Source organism: Rhinolophus sinicus, chromosome 2, assembly GCF_057876585.1.
Source record: "Rhinolophus sinicus isolate RSI-liver-muscle chromosome 2, RSI-T2T, whole genome shotgun sequence".
Classification (NCBI taxonomy): Eukaryota; Metazoa; Chordata; class Mammalia; order Chiroptera; family Rhinolophidae; genus Rhinolophus; species Rhinolophus sinicus.
This window is the reverse complement of record NC_142502.1, coordinates 105646700-105661988: the sequence shown is the minus strand read 5'-3', so window position 1 is coordinate 105661988 and position 15289 is coordinate 105646700. Positions and strand designations below refer to the sequence as shown.

Here is a 15289-nt window from a genome sequence, read left to right as displayed (position 1 = left end):
GCCAACTCCTGAGGGGTTGCAGTTAGAGATGACGAGGGTTTGGGAGAATTCCCCGGAGGGTGTTTCAAAAGAAATGGAGGGAAAAGAGAGGCGGGTGGGACGGGAAGGAACGAGGGAGAGAGACTTGGCGAGAGAAGGGAACGAGAGACCGATTCACCCAGAGACACTTAAAAAGTGTCGAGGGGGGAGGAAAGCGTGGAGGGGCAGCGGCAGAGGGTGGGCTGGCGGTGGAACGGAAAGTTTCGCCTGCCTGGTCGGGGAGAAAAGAGGAGGGACGGCCGGGGCGGGTGCGCTCTGACACACCCCCGCACCCCCTAGATACACCCCCTGCTGATCCGGGACCGGAGGAGCGAGTCCAGCCGCAACAAACTGCTGAGACGCACAGTCTCCGTGCCGGTGGAGGGGCGGCCCCACGGCGAGCATGGTACGGCGGCCGACAGGCACTGGTGCCTCGGACAGTCGCGGGGAGAGGGCTGAAGGTGGAGCGGGCTGCTGGGGCGGGGCACGGCGGGGGCTGGGGAGCTGTCCGCGGCTGGGAGGAGGCGGAGACAAAGTCTTGCGTGCTGCGAGTGGGAGCCCGGGAGGAGGAGGCACCCTCCTCTGGGATCTGGAGCGGGACCGGGGCTGGGGGTGACAGCCCTTGCTCTGTTGCGCTCCCTTTTTCCTCTCCAGCAGCGAAGTTTCACTGTTTTCCTGGTGCGAGTAAAAATAGTCTCCTTAGATCTGTAGCTTCCTGTCCGAGTGTTCCTGCCCCTGCCCCTCCCAGCCCTTGGGCTGGGATCTTGGAGAGAACGACCTAGTTCCTGCCCTGCCCCCAGACCTCTGCCCACCTCCTCACTCCTGATTCTTCCTCCAGACCTTCTGGCCTGTGGGCCCGCCCCTCTTTTCTTGCCCCTTTTCCCTCTCATCAACTGTTTCTATTTTCCGCAATTCTCTCACCCCCTTTTATTTCCTCCCGATTTCTCTTATTTCTCTACCCCTCTTGATGCCTCTGTCTCTCCCCTCTGCTCCCGGGGGAAACTCCATGAGATCCCCACCTCAGCTACTTTCTGTCTGTCTGTAGAGCTATGGGCTCAGTCTGTCTCTCCAACTCTCTCCCTCTCTCCATCTGTTTCTTCCCCTCCCTCCCAGTTTCTGCCCCCCTCCACCCCCCTCTTTAGTCATTTAAAAAAAGATTTTTGTCTTCCTGAGAAGTTCGCTTAAAAGGTTTCCATGGGAACAGTGAGGGGAGATGAAGGCAGAGAACAGAGATTTGCAGCCAAGGTGTAGAGAGAGGCCCTCAGCCCCCGGAAACCCCCTCGTCACTGCCCTCTACCACCGCATTCCCCTTCCAGGATCAGGCATCCAGGTCCTGCATCCCCCCTCAGCCCCTGGTGACCCCTTTCTTCCACCAGCTCCCCTCCCCTCAGGGATCCAGGCTTCCAGTTTTTCTTCCTTAGAGAGAGCCAGTGGCCTGTCTCTATCCCTCGGCTCCCTTCAGCCCTCTTCTGATAGGCCCAGGCCTCACTGCCTTTGGGGGCCTGCTCTGAGACCCTGGGTGGGTGGGTGGTCAGGGATGTGTGTCATTGTCATGGAAACCTCTGACCATGGTGGTGTGTGGGTAGCACATCTCTGAGGCAAAGCCAGGTGGTGGTGGTGGTGCTGGTGGTGTGTGTACAGAGAATGTGTATGATGTCTGTCACATCTGTGCGTGTGTGTGAGTCATGTCCATGTCTAGGAAAGGTTTGTGTGTTTGTGTGCACACGTTCATACCTGTGTCCAGGCCAGAATGGTCACATGCTCATGGAGCGTGTTTCTGGTATGTCCGGCAGTTGGTGTCTCTGTCCACATGTTCCCCATCTTTCTCTTTACCTTGAGTCCTCAGGGTCTGGCATCTCCGGTGTGGGTCTCCTGTGTTTTGGGTGGGGGCACCCATGTGTGTTTGGAGTTGTGGAGGTTGTTAGTTGGGGGTTCAATAGAGGTTGGGAGGGGGTCCAAGGTATATATATTTGGGAGGAGGGTTTAGTGGAAGAGTTGATAGTTGGTGAACGTATGGGGTTTTCAGGGGCATAAATGTGTAAAGGGCATGGAAGATGTGCTGGAAACATGGGGTCTTGGGGGCCTGGGTCCACGAAGGTGTGGGCTGAGGCTTTGGATGCTCGAGCCCAGAAGAGGTCGCCGGACCTTTGAGGGGCATTGGAATCCAGGGCTCCTCCTCTGCTGGGTGGAGCCGCCGCCCCTCATTCCCTCCGTGGTTTTGTTGTTGGGGGTCCTGTTCGGGAGGGGATGGTGGGAGGCCCGGTTGGTTTGGGGGGTCCCCTCGCCCCCCTCCCCCGTCTCTCTCGCGCTGTCTCCGGGCGACGGGGCTCGTGACAGAGGCGGCCACGGCAGCAGCGGTCGCCTAGCAACGGCGGCGGGGCCCGGGCAACGGCGGCAGCGGCGGGAGCGGCGGCGGAGGGAGCCGTTCCCGCGGCCGTCACCGCGCGGCCGTCCGGGCCGTCCCGGGCCCCGCCGCCGCCCCCACCGCGCCGGGCGGCGCGAGCCGGGCCGCGCCGCCCCCTCTCTCGCCGCACCCCGCCCTTCCCCCCGCGCAGGGGCGGGGCCCCTCCCCCACCGGGGACACCCCAGACCCCCCGGGGGGCGGTACGAGGTAAGGGCGGGGCCTCGTGGACGAGGAGAGCGCGTGGGGGGCGCGTGGGGGCGGGGGCGCGCGTGTGCGTGGGTGCAGGGAGGGGGTGGGGAAGCCGCGGCGGCGGTGGCGGCGGCGGCGGCGGCGGCGGCGGTGGCAGCAGCTGCTCCCTCCGCATGTTCTCGCTGCATCTTCCGAGTGGGGGGAGTTATGGTAACTAGAGAGGGGGCAGCGGAGGTCGGGGGTGGAGGTCGGGTAGGGGCCTCGTGGGGCCAGGGTCTCAAACGCGCGGGGGCGGCCGGCTTGGGGTGGTCTTGGAGCCCCCTCGATAGAGGCGGCAGCCCGTGTGTCCGCATGTGTGTCCCCTCCATGCTGATGTCCCCTGTGTGTCAGTGCCATGTACACATGGGGCCCCGGTTCCTCTTGCACACATGTGCAGCCAGCCCTGTCTCATCCTGCCTCTGCACGGTTCCTGCTTAGGAGGCTGCTGGGCCAGCCACTGGCTTGGGGGGCAGCCCAGGGCCACACTAGTACAGGTCACCTCTGACCCTGAACATGCATGTCCCTGGCTGGGGCTCACCTCCAGCAGTCTCCTGCGTGTGGGGGTATGTATCGCTGCATGAGCAGGATTTTCCGTGTCCCTGGTGGCAGGTGTGTGTCTTTGCATGTGTGTTCCATCATTGATCTTGGTATCTGTGTCAGCCCCAGCATGGGTGTCCAGGGTGTGTCTGGTTGTGGGTGGTGTGCAAGTGGGGGCAGGGAGTAATGTGTGTGTGTGTGTGTGTGCCTTGAAATCCTACTGTATATGAAACACCTTTGGGCTAGGCATGTGTGAGCCCCAGCTCTGGCAGGGAGTGGGGACCAAAAAGCTGAAAAGAGAGAATGGGGTAAAGAGGAAAAGTGGGGGGGAAGGGGGAAGAGGAGGAATGAGAGAGGCTTGGAGAGGAGAGAAGAGAGCCAGGGAGAAAGAGTAACTGGAGATTTGGAAACCAGATTTAGAAGAGAGAAGAGAGGATAAGAGTTTAGGATGGGTAACGGGGTGGAGATGGTGGAGAAGGGGCCTGGGAGCTGAGATGGAGGGGATCAGGCCTTTAAGGAAGTGGGAAGATGGGGTTCATGTAGGCCATGGAGGATCAGGGGAGGCCACTAAATGTAGAGGCTGGCTCACAGTGAGGCCTGTCACAGCAGGGACTGTCATTAGAGGTTTCTGTCTCCAACATAGAGTTTTGCCCCCCATTTCTTTGCTCTCTGTCCAACTCTGTACCTCATCCTGCTCTGACAGCCTCTCTCCTTTGGCTCCCGGTGAGAGCTGCCAGCTGGGTGTGATAAGAAAGAAAGGCCAAAGGGAAGGTTCGGGATGCAGGGGATTGCAGGGTAGGGGGAGATTCTGTGGTGATGGCAAGATTAGAGAGGCTGAAGAGGTGGCAGTTCAAGCTCTTGCTGTGTGTGTGTGTGTGTGTGAGCAACTGTGTGTGTACACAGGGTGTGTACATGTGTGGGTGTGTGCACAATGCCTGTGTTACGGGTGTGTGTAGATGGCTGTTATGTGTGTGCATGCGTGTATACATTGTGCAAGGATGGGACATGGAGACCCAGGATCACAGTGTATGCGGATCAGGTTTGCTGTGTGTGTGTGTGCGTGTGTGCGTGTGTACACGGGTATGTGCTGTGTTTTCTGTACATGTCACTGCATGTGACACTAATAACAGGATGTCCTGGGCTACTGTCACTCTGCCCCCTTTTCCTCTGTGTTTCTGCTATTCTTGTCCTTGCGGCAGTGAATCTTTGTAAGCATATGTGTGTGTGGCCTCCGTGTACCTGTGACTTATGTGTGAGTTCATGGATCTTAGTTCCTGGGAATATGTGTAGGGTTAGATTACTTCCAAGAACCAAGCAAACCAATTAGCAAATGTGTTCTCCTGTTAATTCTTTAGTTCCAAAGCAAATTTTAGTGGATTTAAAGTTAGACTTTGTTGTATGCCTTTATTGGAGGAGCTTGCTCTGAAAACAATGGCTGAGCTAGGTTGCCATCCCGGAGAAAGTCAGACTAGGAAAAAGATATCCTGAGCCCTTCAATGCATTGTTGAGTGTGTAACAGATGGATAATGAACACACTTGCTCCTTGTCTTTCCTTTATGGTGGTAGCAGTCACAAGGCCTGTGTTGGAGTCAGGGAAGGGCTGAGGGAGAATAAGGGTTGTTCTGAAGCAGAGTGGATGGAGTTGCACTTTTCATGTGAATGGAGGGGGTTGTGCTTGTGGGATGTGGGGATAGCCTGATGCGGTCGGGACCATGGTGAACTCAGCCTGTATCCTAGAGGTAAAACCGGCTTCCCTTTGTGGGGCCGTGTGTGTCTCAGGGTGAAACGTCCACAGCTGTAATGTGCTGCCCACATGATGGCCTGAGGGACTCGGGCCACATAGCCATACCAGCAGCTCCCATGTGAGCGTCTGGGTCCAAGTATGTCCTCCCCTGCTGTAGCGCTCACATATGTCTTAGCACGTGTCCGTGGGGTATGTGGGCCTCAGGGTCTCAGACTGTGGCCTAGGGTCCCCCGTGCTCAGCTCACTGTTGTCTGTATGCCTGCTAAGCACCTAGGTCCTGATTTGGTTTTGCGTCGTGGTTCTCACACATGTACCCCCACAACTCAGTGTATGTTTCTGTGGTCTACACATGTATTCCCGAGGGACTGACAAGGGCTCCTCTGTCATGAGATCGTGTTTTGTGTGCAGACCTCCTAACACTTGGGTTTGAGAGGCAAGGGGAACCTGGGGACTGATTCTAGGGCAGTTTGCCATTCTGGAAGCAGACTGAAAATGTAGCTATGGCCCTCCCTTGTTCTGGAACCTAGAGGGTTAACAGGCAGCTCTTCCGGTCCATCCCCCTCCAGCCTGTAGCTTCTTGTTGCCGTGGAGATGGTAGCCCCGCCCCTGATGCAGCACCTGCCCCCCCATTGGCTGCAGTGGTGACTGTGGGGCTGAGGGGGGAGCCCAGGCCTGGGCAGCCATTCTGGAGCTGGAGCCGGAGCTTGGCATCCCCCACTTTCATTCTCCTCTAGCCCCTTGGCCCCTCTAAATTCCCTGGCAGCAGAGCCTTAGCTTCTCTCTTCAGAGCTGCCATCCCTCTAGACTCTTGGCAGTCCAAGCTCATCCGCATTCACCTCCCCTCCTCCTTTTCTCCCTGCCCTCACTTGGGAGTCCCCCACTCCCCACTCCCCTGCATTCTTCTCTTTTCCCCTACCCTTCTGAGTTCCTGCCACTGCAGTGCACGTGGACCCGGCCCCTTCTCCCCTCCTCCCTGCCTGCCCCTTCCTTGAATTTTCTGTCCCCAGGCTTCTTCCTCTGCCGTTCCTCACAGGTCCCTTCCAAGACTTCCCCCTCCAGTACAGGGAGGGGGTCATGGGAAGCAAGCCTGGCCCTCCAGACAGACGGGGGTTCCAGGAGTGTGGAGGCAGGTGGAAGATGTGTCCAGTGGAGGGAAGGGGAAAGCTTGCCTACAGCCAGTGACCTTAACCCGACTTCCCCCTCCAGTTAGCCTCTGCCTGGGTGGGGTGGGGGGACACCAAGGACCTATCTTCTGTGGATCCGTGTCATTATTACTGGGGTTTTAGTGACCCTCTCAGCCATGCCCCTCTGCTGACTGCCAGCCCCAGTCATGGGCCTAAGGCCTCCCACCCCGTCCCCTTCGGGGGGCTCCGGCTCGGGTTCCTTGCCCCCTCCTTCCTGCCGCCAGCCTCTCAGCCGCCGCTGCTCTTCCTGCTGCTTTCCGGGGGGTAGGTGAGGCTGGAGTGAGGGGCAGAGGGAGGAGGGCCAGTGTGCCGGGGCCAGGGGTAGAAACGTTGGCTGACAGCGACCCCCTCTGAAACTTCCCTTCTGGCCCTTTCCTTCCCTCCAGAATACCACTTGGGTCGCTCACGGAGGAAGAGCGTCCCAGGGGGGAAGCAGTACAGCATGGAGGCCGCCCCCGCTGCGCCCTTCAGGCCCTCGGTGAGTGAGTGAAGGTGCCTGCCAGATGTGGCTCAGCCTGGTCCCTCCCCTCCAGGCCCAGCTGGAGCCCCAGGAGTCTGAGAAAGGGGACAGGAGCGGGAGGAAGAGAGAGAGAGAGAGGGAATATGAGTCTCCCCACCTCTTTGGTTCCCCCCTTCTTGGCTGTGCCCCCTGATTCTCAGACCAACCCTCCCACCTCCTCCAAGCTGGTGTGTGTATGTGTGTGTTTGTGTATGCACTAGCCACCGTGGGAGCAAAGGAAGGCAAACTGGTAGCAGAGCTCTTATCCCCCTCTCCTCGCCTCTAGAGACTTCCCTTTTCCCCCACCCTACCTTCAGCCTGGGACTCTACCAGCTGAGGGACTCTACCCTGCCCCAACCCACCCCTATTCCCATTTCCTGCCCCCCAGCAAGGCTTCCTGAGCCGGAGGCTAAAAAGCTCTATCAAACGCACGAAGTCACAACCCAAACTTGACCGGACCAGCAGCTTTCGCCAGATCCTGCCTCGCTTCCGAAGTGCTGACCATGACCGGTACAGGGCACAGGGCGGGAGCGGGAGGGTGCTCTACAGTGAGATTGGAGGGTGGGGGTTGTCTGAGTGCAGAGGGTGAAGGCCTCAGGGTGGCTGCAGGATATTATGGGGTACGGGACCGGGAGAGGACCAACAGAGAGGCGGGAAAGGGAATGAAGGTGAAGCCAAGGAAGGAGGACTCTTGTGGCCAGCACAAGGGTGGGCTCCAGCCCAGGGCTGAAGCAGCTGTACAGAGGGTCAGGGAAGGAGTGGTGGAGCCGTTCAGGAACCCAGGGAAGCAGGGGAGCCCGTGGGAGAGGAGCGGTGTGCTATAGGTAAGAGGATAGCAGGGAAGGGCAGCAGTTCGCAGTGGGGCTGGGCTGACAGATGCTAATGGCTGAGGGAAGGGACAGCCGAGAGCCCGACAGAGCAGGGGGAGGCTGGCACAGGTGTACAGGCGGACAGGCTGGGGAGAGGAGGCCATAGGGTTAATCCAGGGACTGAAGCGTGAGGAAGAAATCCTCAGAGGAGTCCAGAGGGCACTGTCTCTGAGGTCGGGCTTGGGGGGCCTCTGATGTCTGCTTCTGTTGTCTGCTTCTTGGGGTCCCTCTCTGGGTTTCCCCCTGCACCCAATCACTCCCCAGGAAAATCTTGTCCTTCCTTTCCCTCATGTCTGGCCACCCCCGGGATTGGGCAGGTAGGGAGGTTGGGATAGGTGAGTCACACCTTCCCCTGCCCTCCTCTCATGTCACCAGAGCTGGATTTGGGGCTGGTGGGGGGTGAGGGCACGGTATTCCTGGCCGCGGGGGCGGGTGGGGGGCCGGGGGGAGCGTGGCGCTGACGGCAATGGAGCCCGAGATGACGGGGCTGCTATAAATAGCTTCATGGAGGCTCCCACACCCGAGCTCCCCTCCCGCTCTCCGACTGCTCTACTCTTCATCCCCAGCCGGCTCCACACTGCTCCCTGTCCTGCTCCTCATGGCCCCCATCCTCCAGTTCCCCCACCCCCTTTTTCTTCTGCTCTCCCAGTGATAGCCCCATTTCTTCCCCTTACCCCCATCTCTATTCCATGTCCATCTCTCCAGTTACCCCCTCATCTCCCGTCCTGTGTTTTCTGCATGTAACTCTGTCTCCCCTTTCCTCCTCCTCGCCCTAGCTCCTCTGCTTCCCCGGTTCCCCTTTTGTTTCTTCATTCTCATTTGTCTGCTTTTTCTAGTCATTTCCCCATCACTCTTAGTTTCCCTGGACTGCTGTAACCACACACCCAGATTCTGCTAAAACTTGTCTTCTTACCTCATTCATTCATTCATTCTTTGAATCATTAAATGTTTTGTAAGCACTAGCCGTGTGCCAGGCCCAGATGAACATCTTTGCACTTGTGGTTCTTTACTTCTATTTTATTGAGGCTCTGGGTTTTGGGGGTCACATAGAAGTGTCCCAGGCCCCTCCTCCCCCCGTTCTCTTTGTTTCTCTGCCGTGGTCATTTCTGGGTTGAGATGTTCCCAGGTGTCCCCAGACCTTGCAACCCCTGAGGTGTGAACCGAGGGGAAGGGGTTTCTTAGAGGGTTCTGGTTTTCACGTCCCTCATGTGCTTCCCCAGGGACAGGCTGCTTTCTTTCTGTCTGTGTCTGTGACCATATAGGAGGGGGTTCAGGGAGGCCTTTCCCCAAGTCCCCATCCTAGAGCCAGACTGACGATGCAGGCCCCGGTGTGTGAGATGAGTGGGGGCACAGGTCGTCTCTCCTGAACCTGCCACCCCCCAGGGCCCGGCTGATGCAGAGCTTTAAGGAGTCACACTCTCACGAGTCCTTGCTGAGTCCCAGCAGCGCGGCCGAGGCCTTGGAGCTCAACTTGGATGAAGATTCCATTATCAAGCCAGTACACAGCTCCATCCTGGGCCAGGAGTTCTGTTTTGAGGTACGGGGTGTAGTGTGCTGGGGAGGGGTGCTGGAGGGTGAGGGCAGAGAGGCACTGAGAAAGTGGCGCAGGTGGGGATGTCCCGCGGGGGATAGGAGAAGGGAGGAAGGCCTTGGCGGTGGAGTCTGCAGTCCTTGGGTGTCACCTTCCCTCTGCAGCCCCATCTCAACTCCACACCCCTATCTAGGTAACAACGTCATCAGGAACAAAATGCTTTGCCTGTCGTTCTGCGGCCGAAAGGGACAAATGGATCGAGAATCTACAGCGGGCAGTAAAACCCAACAAGGTATCAGGAATGTAAGGGATAAGGCAAAGGTCAGGCCCCGGGGAATCTGGGAACTGAGGGGGAAGGCGAGCTGGCAGAGGGGAGGCTTGGGAGAGGAGGGGCCAAGGTAGAGGGACCTGGATGAACACGAGGTGACCCCCATTTCTCTGAGTCCGCCATTTCTTTTCCCTTTCTTTCTACCTCATGATCTGTTTCCTTATCGTAGAAATCATAGACTCATAGAACCGAAGGGGCTCTGGAATTCCTCCAGTCCATCTTCCCCGCAGGCAGAAATGCCCCACTAGTCCTCTGACAGGTGTCGCCCAGCCCTGCTTGCAGCGTTTCTGTAGGTCACATGCGACTATCAGTTAGCCAAGTCTCTGGACCTCGGTCTGCCCTCTGGGATTGAAGCTGGAATACATGATCCCTAAGGTCCTTTTGGCTCCGAAATTGTGTCTGTTTTTCCCCAGACTTCTGTTTTCCAGGAGAAATGCTCCCAGTTCCATCAGTTATATCCCATTTTCCAATGAGCTCACAGTCCTGGTGGCCCCTTCGGGGGGAACCCTTGTTTCTCAATGTCCTCCTTAAAGAACTAGACCCAAGATGCTGGATGCGATCTAACCCGTGCAGTCCAAACACCATGCTCCTTTCACGGTGCAACATCACAGCCTCCCCACGAGCTGGTGGTCACTCGTGTCCCCCCAGGCTGTTTTCACACTGACTGTATATATAGCCTCTCCCATGTACGCCCTGTATTTATGCAATTCTTTAATTTTTTAAAAATTAACTCCTGAGTGTTTTTGAAGGACTCCTCAGTTCTCCCCTTTAACTTCCACCTTAATATTTTTTGTTTATTATTCTAGTTTTTAAAATCTTTCCCAGTACTGATTCCATTGTCTGATGTATGAGCCAAACCCATCTGTATTAGTTTCTTAGGGCTGCTGTAACAAATTACCACAAACTGGGCTGCTTAGAACAATAGAACTTTATTCTCTCCCAGTTCAGGAGACTAAAAATCCAAAATCAAGGTGTTGGCAGGGCCTTGCTCCCTCTGAAGCTGTAGGAAGAATCCTTCCTTGCCCCGTTCTAGCTGCGGGTGGTTGCTGGCAGTCTTTGGCATTCCTTGGCTTGAGCTGCATCTGTCCAGTTTCTGCCACCGTCTTCACACGGCCACCTTCCCTCAGTGTGTCTCTGGTCTCCAAATCTCCCTCTCCAGTCGTGGGATATACGGCCCCCTCTAATCCTATATCACCGCTTCTCAATATGATTATAGCTGCAAGGACCCCATTTCCAAATCAGGTCACATTCACAGGTTCCGAGCAGACGTGAATTTCTCAGTTTTATGACTGCTGTCTCACAGACTCTGTCTCACTGTCTCACTGATCTCCTCCCTTGGTGTCTCTGTCCCTTCCCCTATATCTGCTGTGCCCACCGCACCCTGCCAGGACAACAGCCGCCGGGTGGACAACGTGTTGAAGCTGTGGATCATAGAGGCCCGGGAGCTGCCCCCCAAAAAGCGCTACTACTGTGAGCTCTGCCTGGACGACATGCTGTATGCACGCACCACCTCCAAGCCCCGCTCGGCCTCAGGGGACACCGTCTTCTGGGGCGAGCACTTTGAGTTTAACAACCTGCCGGCTGTCCGTGCCCTGCGGCTGCATCTGTACCGTGACTCAGACAAAAAGCGCAAGAAGGACAAGGCGGGCTATGTGGGCCTGGTGACTGTGCCCGTGGCCACCTTGGCTGGGCGCCACTTCACAGAGCAGTGGTACCCCGTAACCCTGCCGACAGGCAGTGGGGGTTCGGGGGGCATGGGGGGCTCCGGAGGGGGAGGGGGTTCTGGGGGCGGCTCAGGAGGGAAGGGCAAAGGCGGCTGCCCGGCCGTACGGCTGAAAGCACGTTACCAGACAATGAGCATCCTGCCCATGGAGCTGTATAAAGAGTTTGCAGAGTATGTCACCAACCATTATCGGATGCTGTGTGCAGTGCTAGAGCCCGCCCTGAATGTCAAGGGCAAGGAGGAGGTTGCCAGTGCATTGGTTCACATCCTGCAGAGTACAGGCAAGGCCAAGGTGAGTGCCACGCCTTCAGGAAGAGGTGACCGGGGAGTGGGCACTGCTTCAGGGGAGTGGGCAGTGCAGAGAGGGCACTTCTGTCTTCATGAGCTTGGATTGTACAGAGGCTGACCCTTGGCTTTTCCCGGCCCCAGGACTTCCTTTCAGACATGGCCATGTCTGAGGTGGACCGGTTCATGGAACGGGAGCATCTGATATTCCGCGAGAACACGCTCGCCACTAAAGCCATAGAAGAGTACATGAGACTGATTGGTCAGAAATACCTCAAGGATGCCATTGGTATGGCCCAACCCCCCGTCTCTTCATCCCAAACCTACCACATCCATCCCAGCCCCAAACCTGGCTACTCCAGACCCAAGTCTACCCTTCCTCAGGCTTCATGCTTCCAAGGCCAGAGTGTTTGGACGCCAGCCTATGAGATACCCCAACCCCGCAGCCCCATCCCTGCCCTTGGAGAGCGTGACCACCCCCACTGTGCTTCCCCCCAGGGGAATTCATCCGTGCTCTGTATGAGTCGGAGGAGAACTGCGAGGTGGACCCCATCAAGTGCACGGCATCCAGTCTGGCCGAGCACCAGGCCAACCTGCGGATGTGCTGTGAGTTGGCCCTGTGCAAGGTGGTCAACTCCCATTGGTGAGACTGGGAACGCTGGGTTGGGGGGCCGGGGTCGGGGGAGTCGTGTGTTCATCTGTTCATCCATCTGTCCATCCTCAAAGAGGACTGAGGACCAGTTATGGGCGAAGTGTTGTGCTGGGTGCCGTCTAAGCGGGCAGAGGAGTGAGGCGTGGCCCCTGCCCTCAGAGGGCCTCCACCAGCATGAGGAGGAACAAATTAGATACAAAAAAGCCACAGAATAGTTGTAGGACGTGTTAAGTGCCAAGTGAGGGTCTTCCCATGTAACATGAAGTCAGAGAAAGCAGAGCTTTGATTGAGATAAAGCAGGGAAGGCTTCGTAGAGGAGGTGCCCCTGGGCTGGCCTTTGAAAACTGGGTCAGGTTCAGGTATTTGAATATGGTGGGGAAAGAAGACATTTCAGAAGAAGACTATGGGAGAAGGGCCAGGAGCTTTCAGAGTCCAGCAGTTAGGACAGGTTTAACAGAGCACACAGCTCATAATGGAGGCTGGTGGGAGAGGTGTCTGGACGGGCATTAGAATTAGACTCCAGAAGGTGTCAGCCAGCAGGTTAAGGAGTTTGAGTTCATTGGTGGGTCATGGTATGCCATTAACCAGTTCTGGTGCCAAGAAGTGTCATGACTGGGAGGATAATTCTTAGGTAGAGTAGGGGTGGGGAGTGACTGGTGTAGGGAGAAGTCCAGGCTAGTTGGGGGCTACTGTTAAAAGGTCAAGCATGGAAATCAGATCCTGAATCAGAATGGTGGCAAGAAAAGAGAAGGGTTTCCTGAGAACCCTCTGAGGAGAGGATCAGCACAGTTGTCAGCTGACTGGAAAGGAGGGGGCGTGTCTGTGGAGAGTCAAGGATGACTGGAGGCCGTGAGCCTGGTGTGTGGGAGGCCTGTGGCCCCACTGACTGAATCCTAGCAGTCAGGAGGAGGAGCCAGTTGGAGGTGTGGGGGTGTTGCTTTACGGAACTCAGAATTTAAGGTCTCAATGGGTATTAGAGTGGAGCAGGAGATGAGGAGAATGAGCTCTTAGCCATTCCAGGGAGTGGGGATCATGCCTGGGGCACCTCCATTCCCATTTCCCTGGAATCCAGAAGAGTTGGGGGGTCCGAGCTCCCTGTACCTCAAGTGACCCTCCATTTCTTCCCATCTCTGTCTCTCCCTGGTGTCTGTTTTTCTTCTCCTCTCCTTGTCTCTCTCACACACCCCTCTGTCTCTCCCGTGTGTCTCTCTCCCCTCCCCTTCTCTCTCCCTCCAATTCTCTCCCCCTAATCTGTTCACTCTGCCATAGCCCTCTGCTCCCAGCAGCCCCCCGTCTCCCTCCTGCAGTCCCTCCCTGCCTGTCTCTCTCACCTGTTTCCACACCCTCACCTCCTGCCACCCCCCTCAGCATGTTCCCTGGAAGCTGAGGGTCTCTGGGTCTCAGTCCCGGTCTCTCTCTTTCTTTCTCTCTCTCTCTGTCTCCCCACCCCTTCCCCTCAGCGTGTTCCCGAGGGAGCTGAAGGAGGTGTTTGCATCCTGGCGGCTGCGCTGCGCAGAGCGGGGTCGGGAGGACATCGCTGACAGGCTGATCAGCGCCTCGCTCTTCCTGCGCTTCCTCTGCCCAGCCATTATGTCGCCCAGTCTCTTTGGGCTCATGCAGGAGTACCCAGATGAGCAGACCTCACGAACTCTCACCCTCATTGCCAAGGTCATCCAGAACCTGGCCAACTTTTCCAAGTGAGGGACGGCTCAGGCGGGGTTGGAGGTGGGCACTGGGGTCTCTGAGTTCCCGGAGACTCTGAGACGGGTGGTGTGAGGCCTTGTGGTGTGTGACTTGTACCTTCCGGATGCCTTGGCCAGGTTTACCTCAAAGGAGGACTTTCTAGGATTCATGAATGAGTTTCTGGAGCTGGAGTGGGGTTCTATGCAGCAGTTCCTGTACGAGATTTCCAACCTGGACACGCTGACCAACAGCAGTAGCTTTGAGGGTTACATCGACTTGGGCCGAGAGCTCTCCACACTGCACGCCCTGCTCTGGGAGGTGCTGCCCCAGCTCAGCAAGGTCAGTAAACACCCCTGCACCCCGTCCCCAGGTATTTCCAATGTTTCTGGAGGCTACTGTGGCCTGAGAGACCACTCCCCCCACAGAGTTTTCTCCCTGCCCTGTTCCCAGACATGTCATTGCCACTCCCCCAGCTGACACCTTCCACACCCCCTGAGGCCCTCGCAGAGCCAGGCACTTAGCCCCCGGTAACGGCCTCACCCTTCCAGGAAGCCCTCCTGAAGCTGGGCCCGCTGCCACGGCTCCTCAACGACATCAGCACAGCTCTGAGGAACCCCAACATCCAAAGGCAGCCAAGCCGCCAGAGTGAGCGGCCCCGGCCTCAGCCTGTGGTGCTGCGGGGCCCATCGGCCGAGATGCAGGGCTACATGATGCGGGACCTCAACAGGTGAGCACCTGGGCACCCCACACCTGGGCCCCAGGACCCCTGCTTCTCTGTTTCCGGTACACTTCACTGGGCTCCACGTGCACCTCTGTAGGGCTTGAAAGAGAGGAAAAAGCAGCAGGTTGTCAGAGAAAACGGTAAGGAGACAGGTACAGTCAGTGGGTACGCTGAGAGCCCTCTAAGACCAGATAGCGAGAAACATGGAGCTCCAGCAAAGTGCAGAGGCCCCTCCAGCTCCAGCTTGTAAGCTGAGGGGGTCCCGCTGCCAGCTCTCCCTTGCCCGTCCCAGAGCTGAGGTGCAGCCCGTACATGTTGGGTCAGTTAGGGGGTGCCCAGACCTTCAAATATCTCTGTATCAGTTGTAAAATAAGCACCGCCCCAGCCCCACCAGAACCCTGCAGACCCCGCCATGACCCAGCACTAGAGAAGTAACACCTGGACCCAAAGGGGCCTCCACGGCCGCTGCAGCCATTCCGATGGGTGACTGCACATTGTTTTGATGACACCCTGCTTGTTCCTCTGCCTGTCTCTCCCTCCATGGTGCCACACCCATTCTGCCATTCGCACCTCTCCTTCCACTCGGCCATGCCTTTTGCCCACTCTCTCCTTCTCTCTGTCTGTGCTTGCCCCTCTTTCCATCTCTCTCCAGCTCCATCGACCTTCAGTCCTTCATGGCGCGAGGCCTCAACAGGTGAGGGGCTCTCCCCTCCCCCGCCCTCCTCTCCTCTCCTGTCTGCTCCCCGTCTCCCACTCCAGTGGCCTTCACCTTCCTCCTCTCTTCTCCTCCATGCACCCTCATCTCCTCCATATCTGCCCGGACTTGCCCCTCATCCCTCATCTTGCTGCCCCCATCTCCCCTCCTGTAGGTCCCTCCCTTCCT

The 15289-nt window shown here is 57.5% G+C and overlaps 1 protein-coding gene across 19 annotated transcripts in view; it reads left to right on the top strand.

Annotated features, from left to right (window-relative positions):
* SYNGAP1 (synaptic Ras GTPase activating protein 1) overlaps window positions 1–15289 on the top strand; it is a 30916-nt gene that overhangs the window by 5283 nt on the left and 10344 nt on the right. For 14 of the 19 annotated variants that reach the window (XR_012496531.2, XR_012496532.2, XR_012496535.2 and 11 more), the window contains exons 3-14: window positions 319–424; window positions 6502–6593; window positions 7003–7124; window positions 8867–9020; window positions 9208–9306; window positions 10731–11357; window positions 11495–11639; window positions 11849–11993; window positions 13463–13699; window positions 13823–14024; window positions 14234–14412; window positions 15059–15100. Coding sequence is in view for 13 of the 19 variants with exons in the window: in XM_088795830.1 (XP_088651956.1) it covers window positions 319–424; window positions 6502–6593; window positions 7003–7124; window positions 8867–9020; window positions 9208–9306; window positions 10731–11357; window positions 11495–11639; window positions 11849–11993; window positions 13463–13699; window positions 13823–14024; window positions 14234–14412; window positions 15059–15100 (2150 nt within the window). In the remaining 6 variants the exon portion in view is untranslated. Of the gene's footprint in view, window positions 1–318; window positions 425–2478; window positions 2630–2732; window positions 2822–3572; window positions 6380–6501; window positions 6594–7002; window positions 7125–8866; window positions 9021–9207; window positions 9307–10730; window positions 11358–11494; window positions 11640–11848; window positions 11994–13462; window positions 13700–13822; window positions 14025–14233; window positions 14413–15058; window positions 15101–15289 lie in introns of those variants that run through there. The other 5 variants (XM_088795832.1, XM_088795831.1, XM_088795836.1 and 2 more) reach the window with 4 other exon arrangements.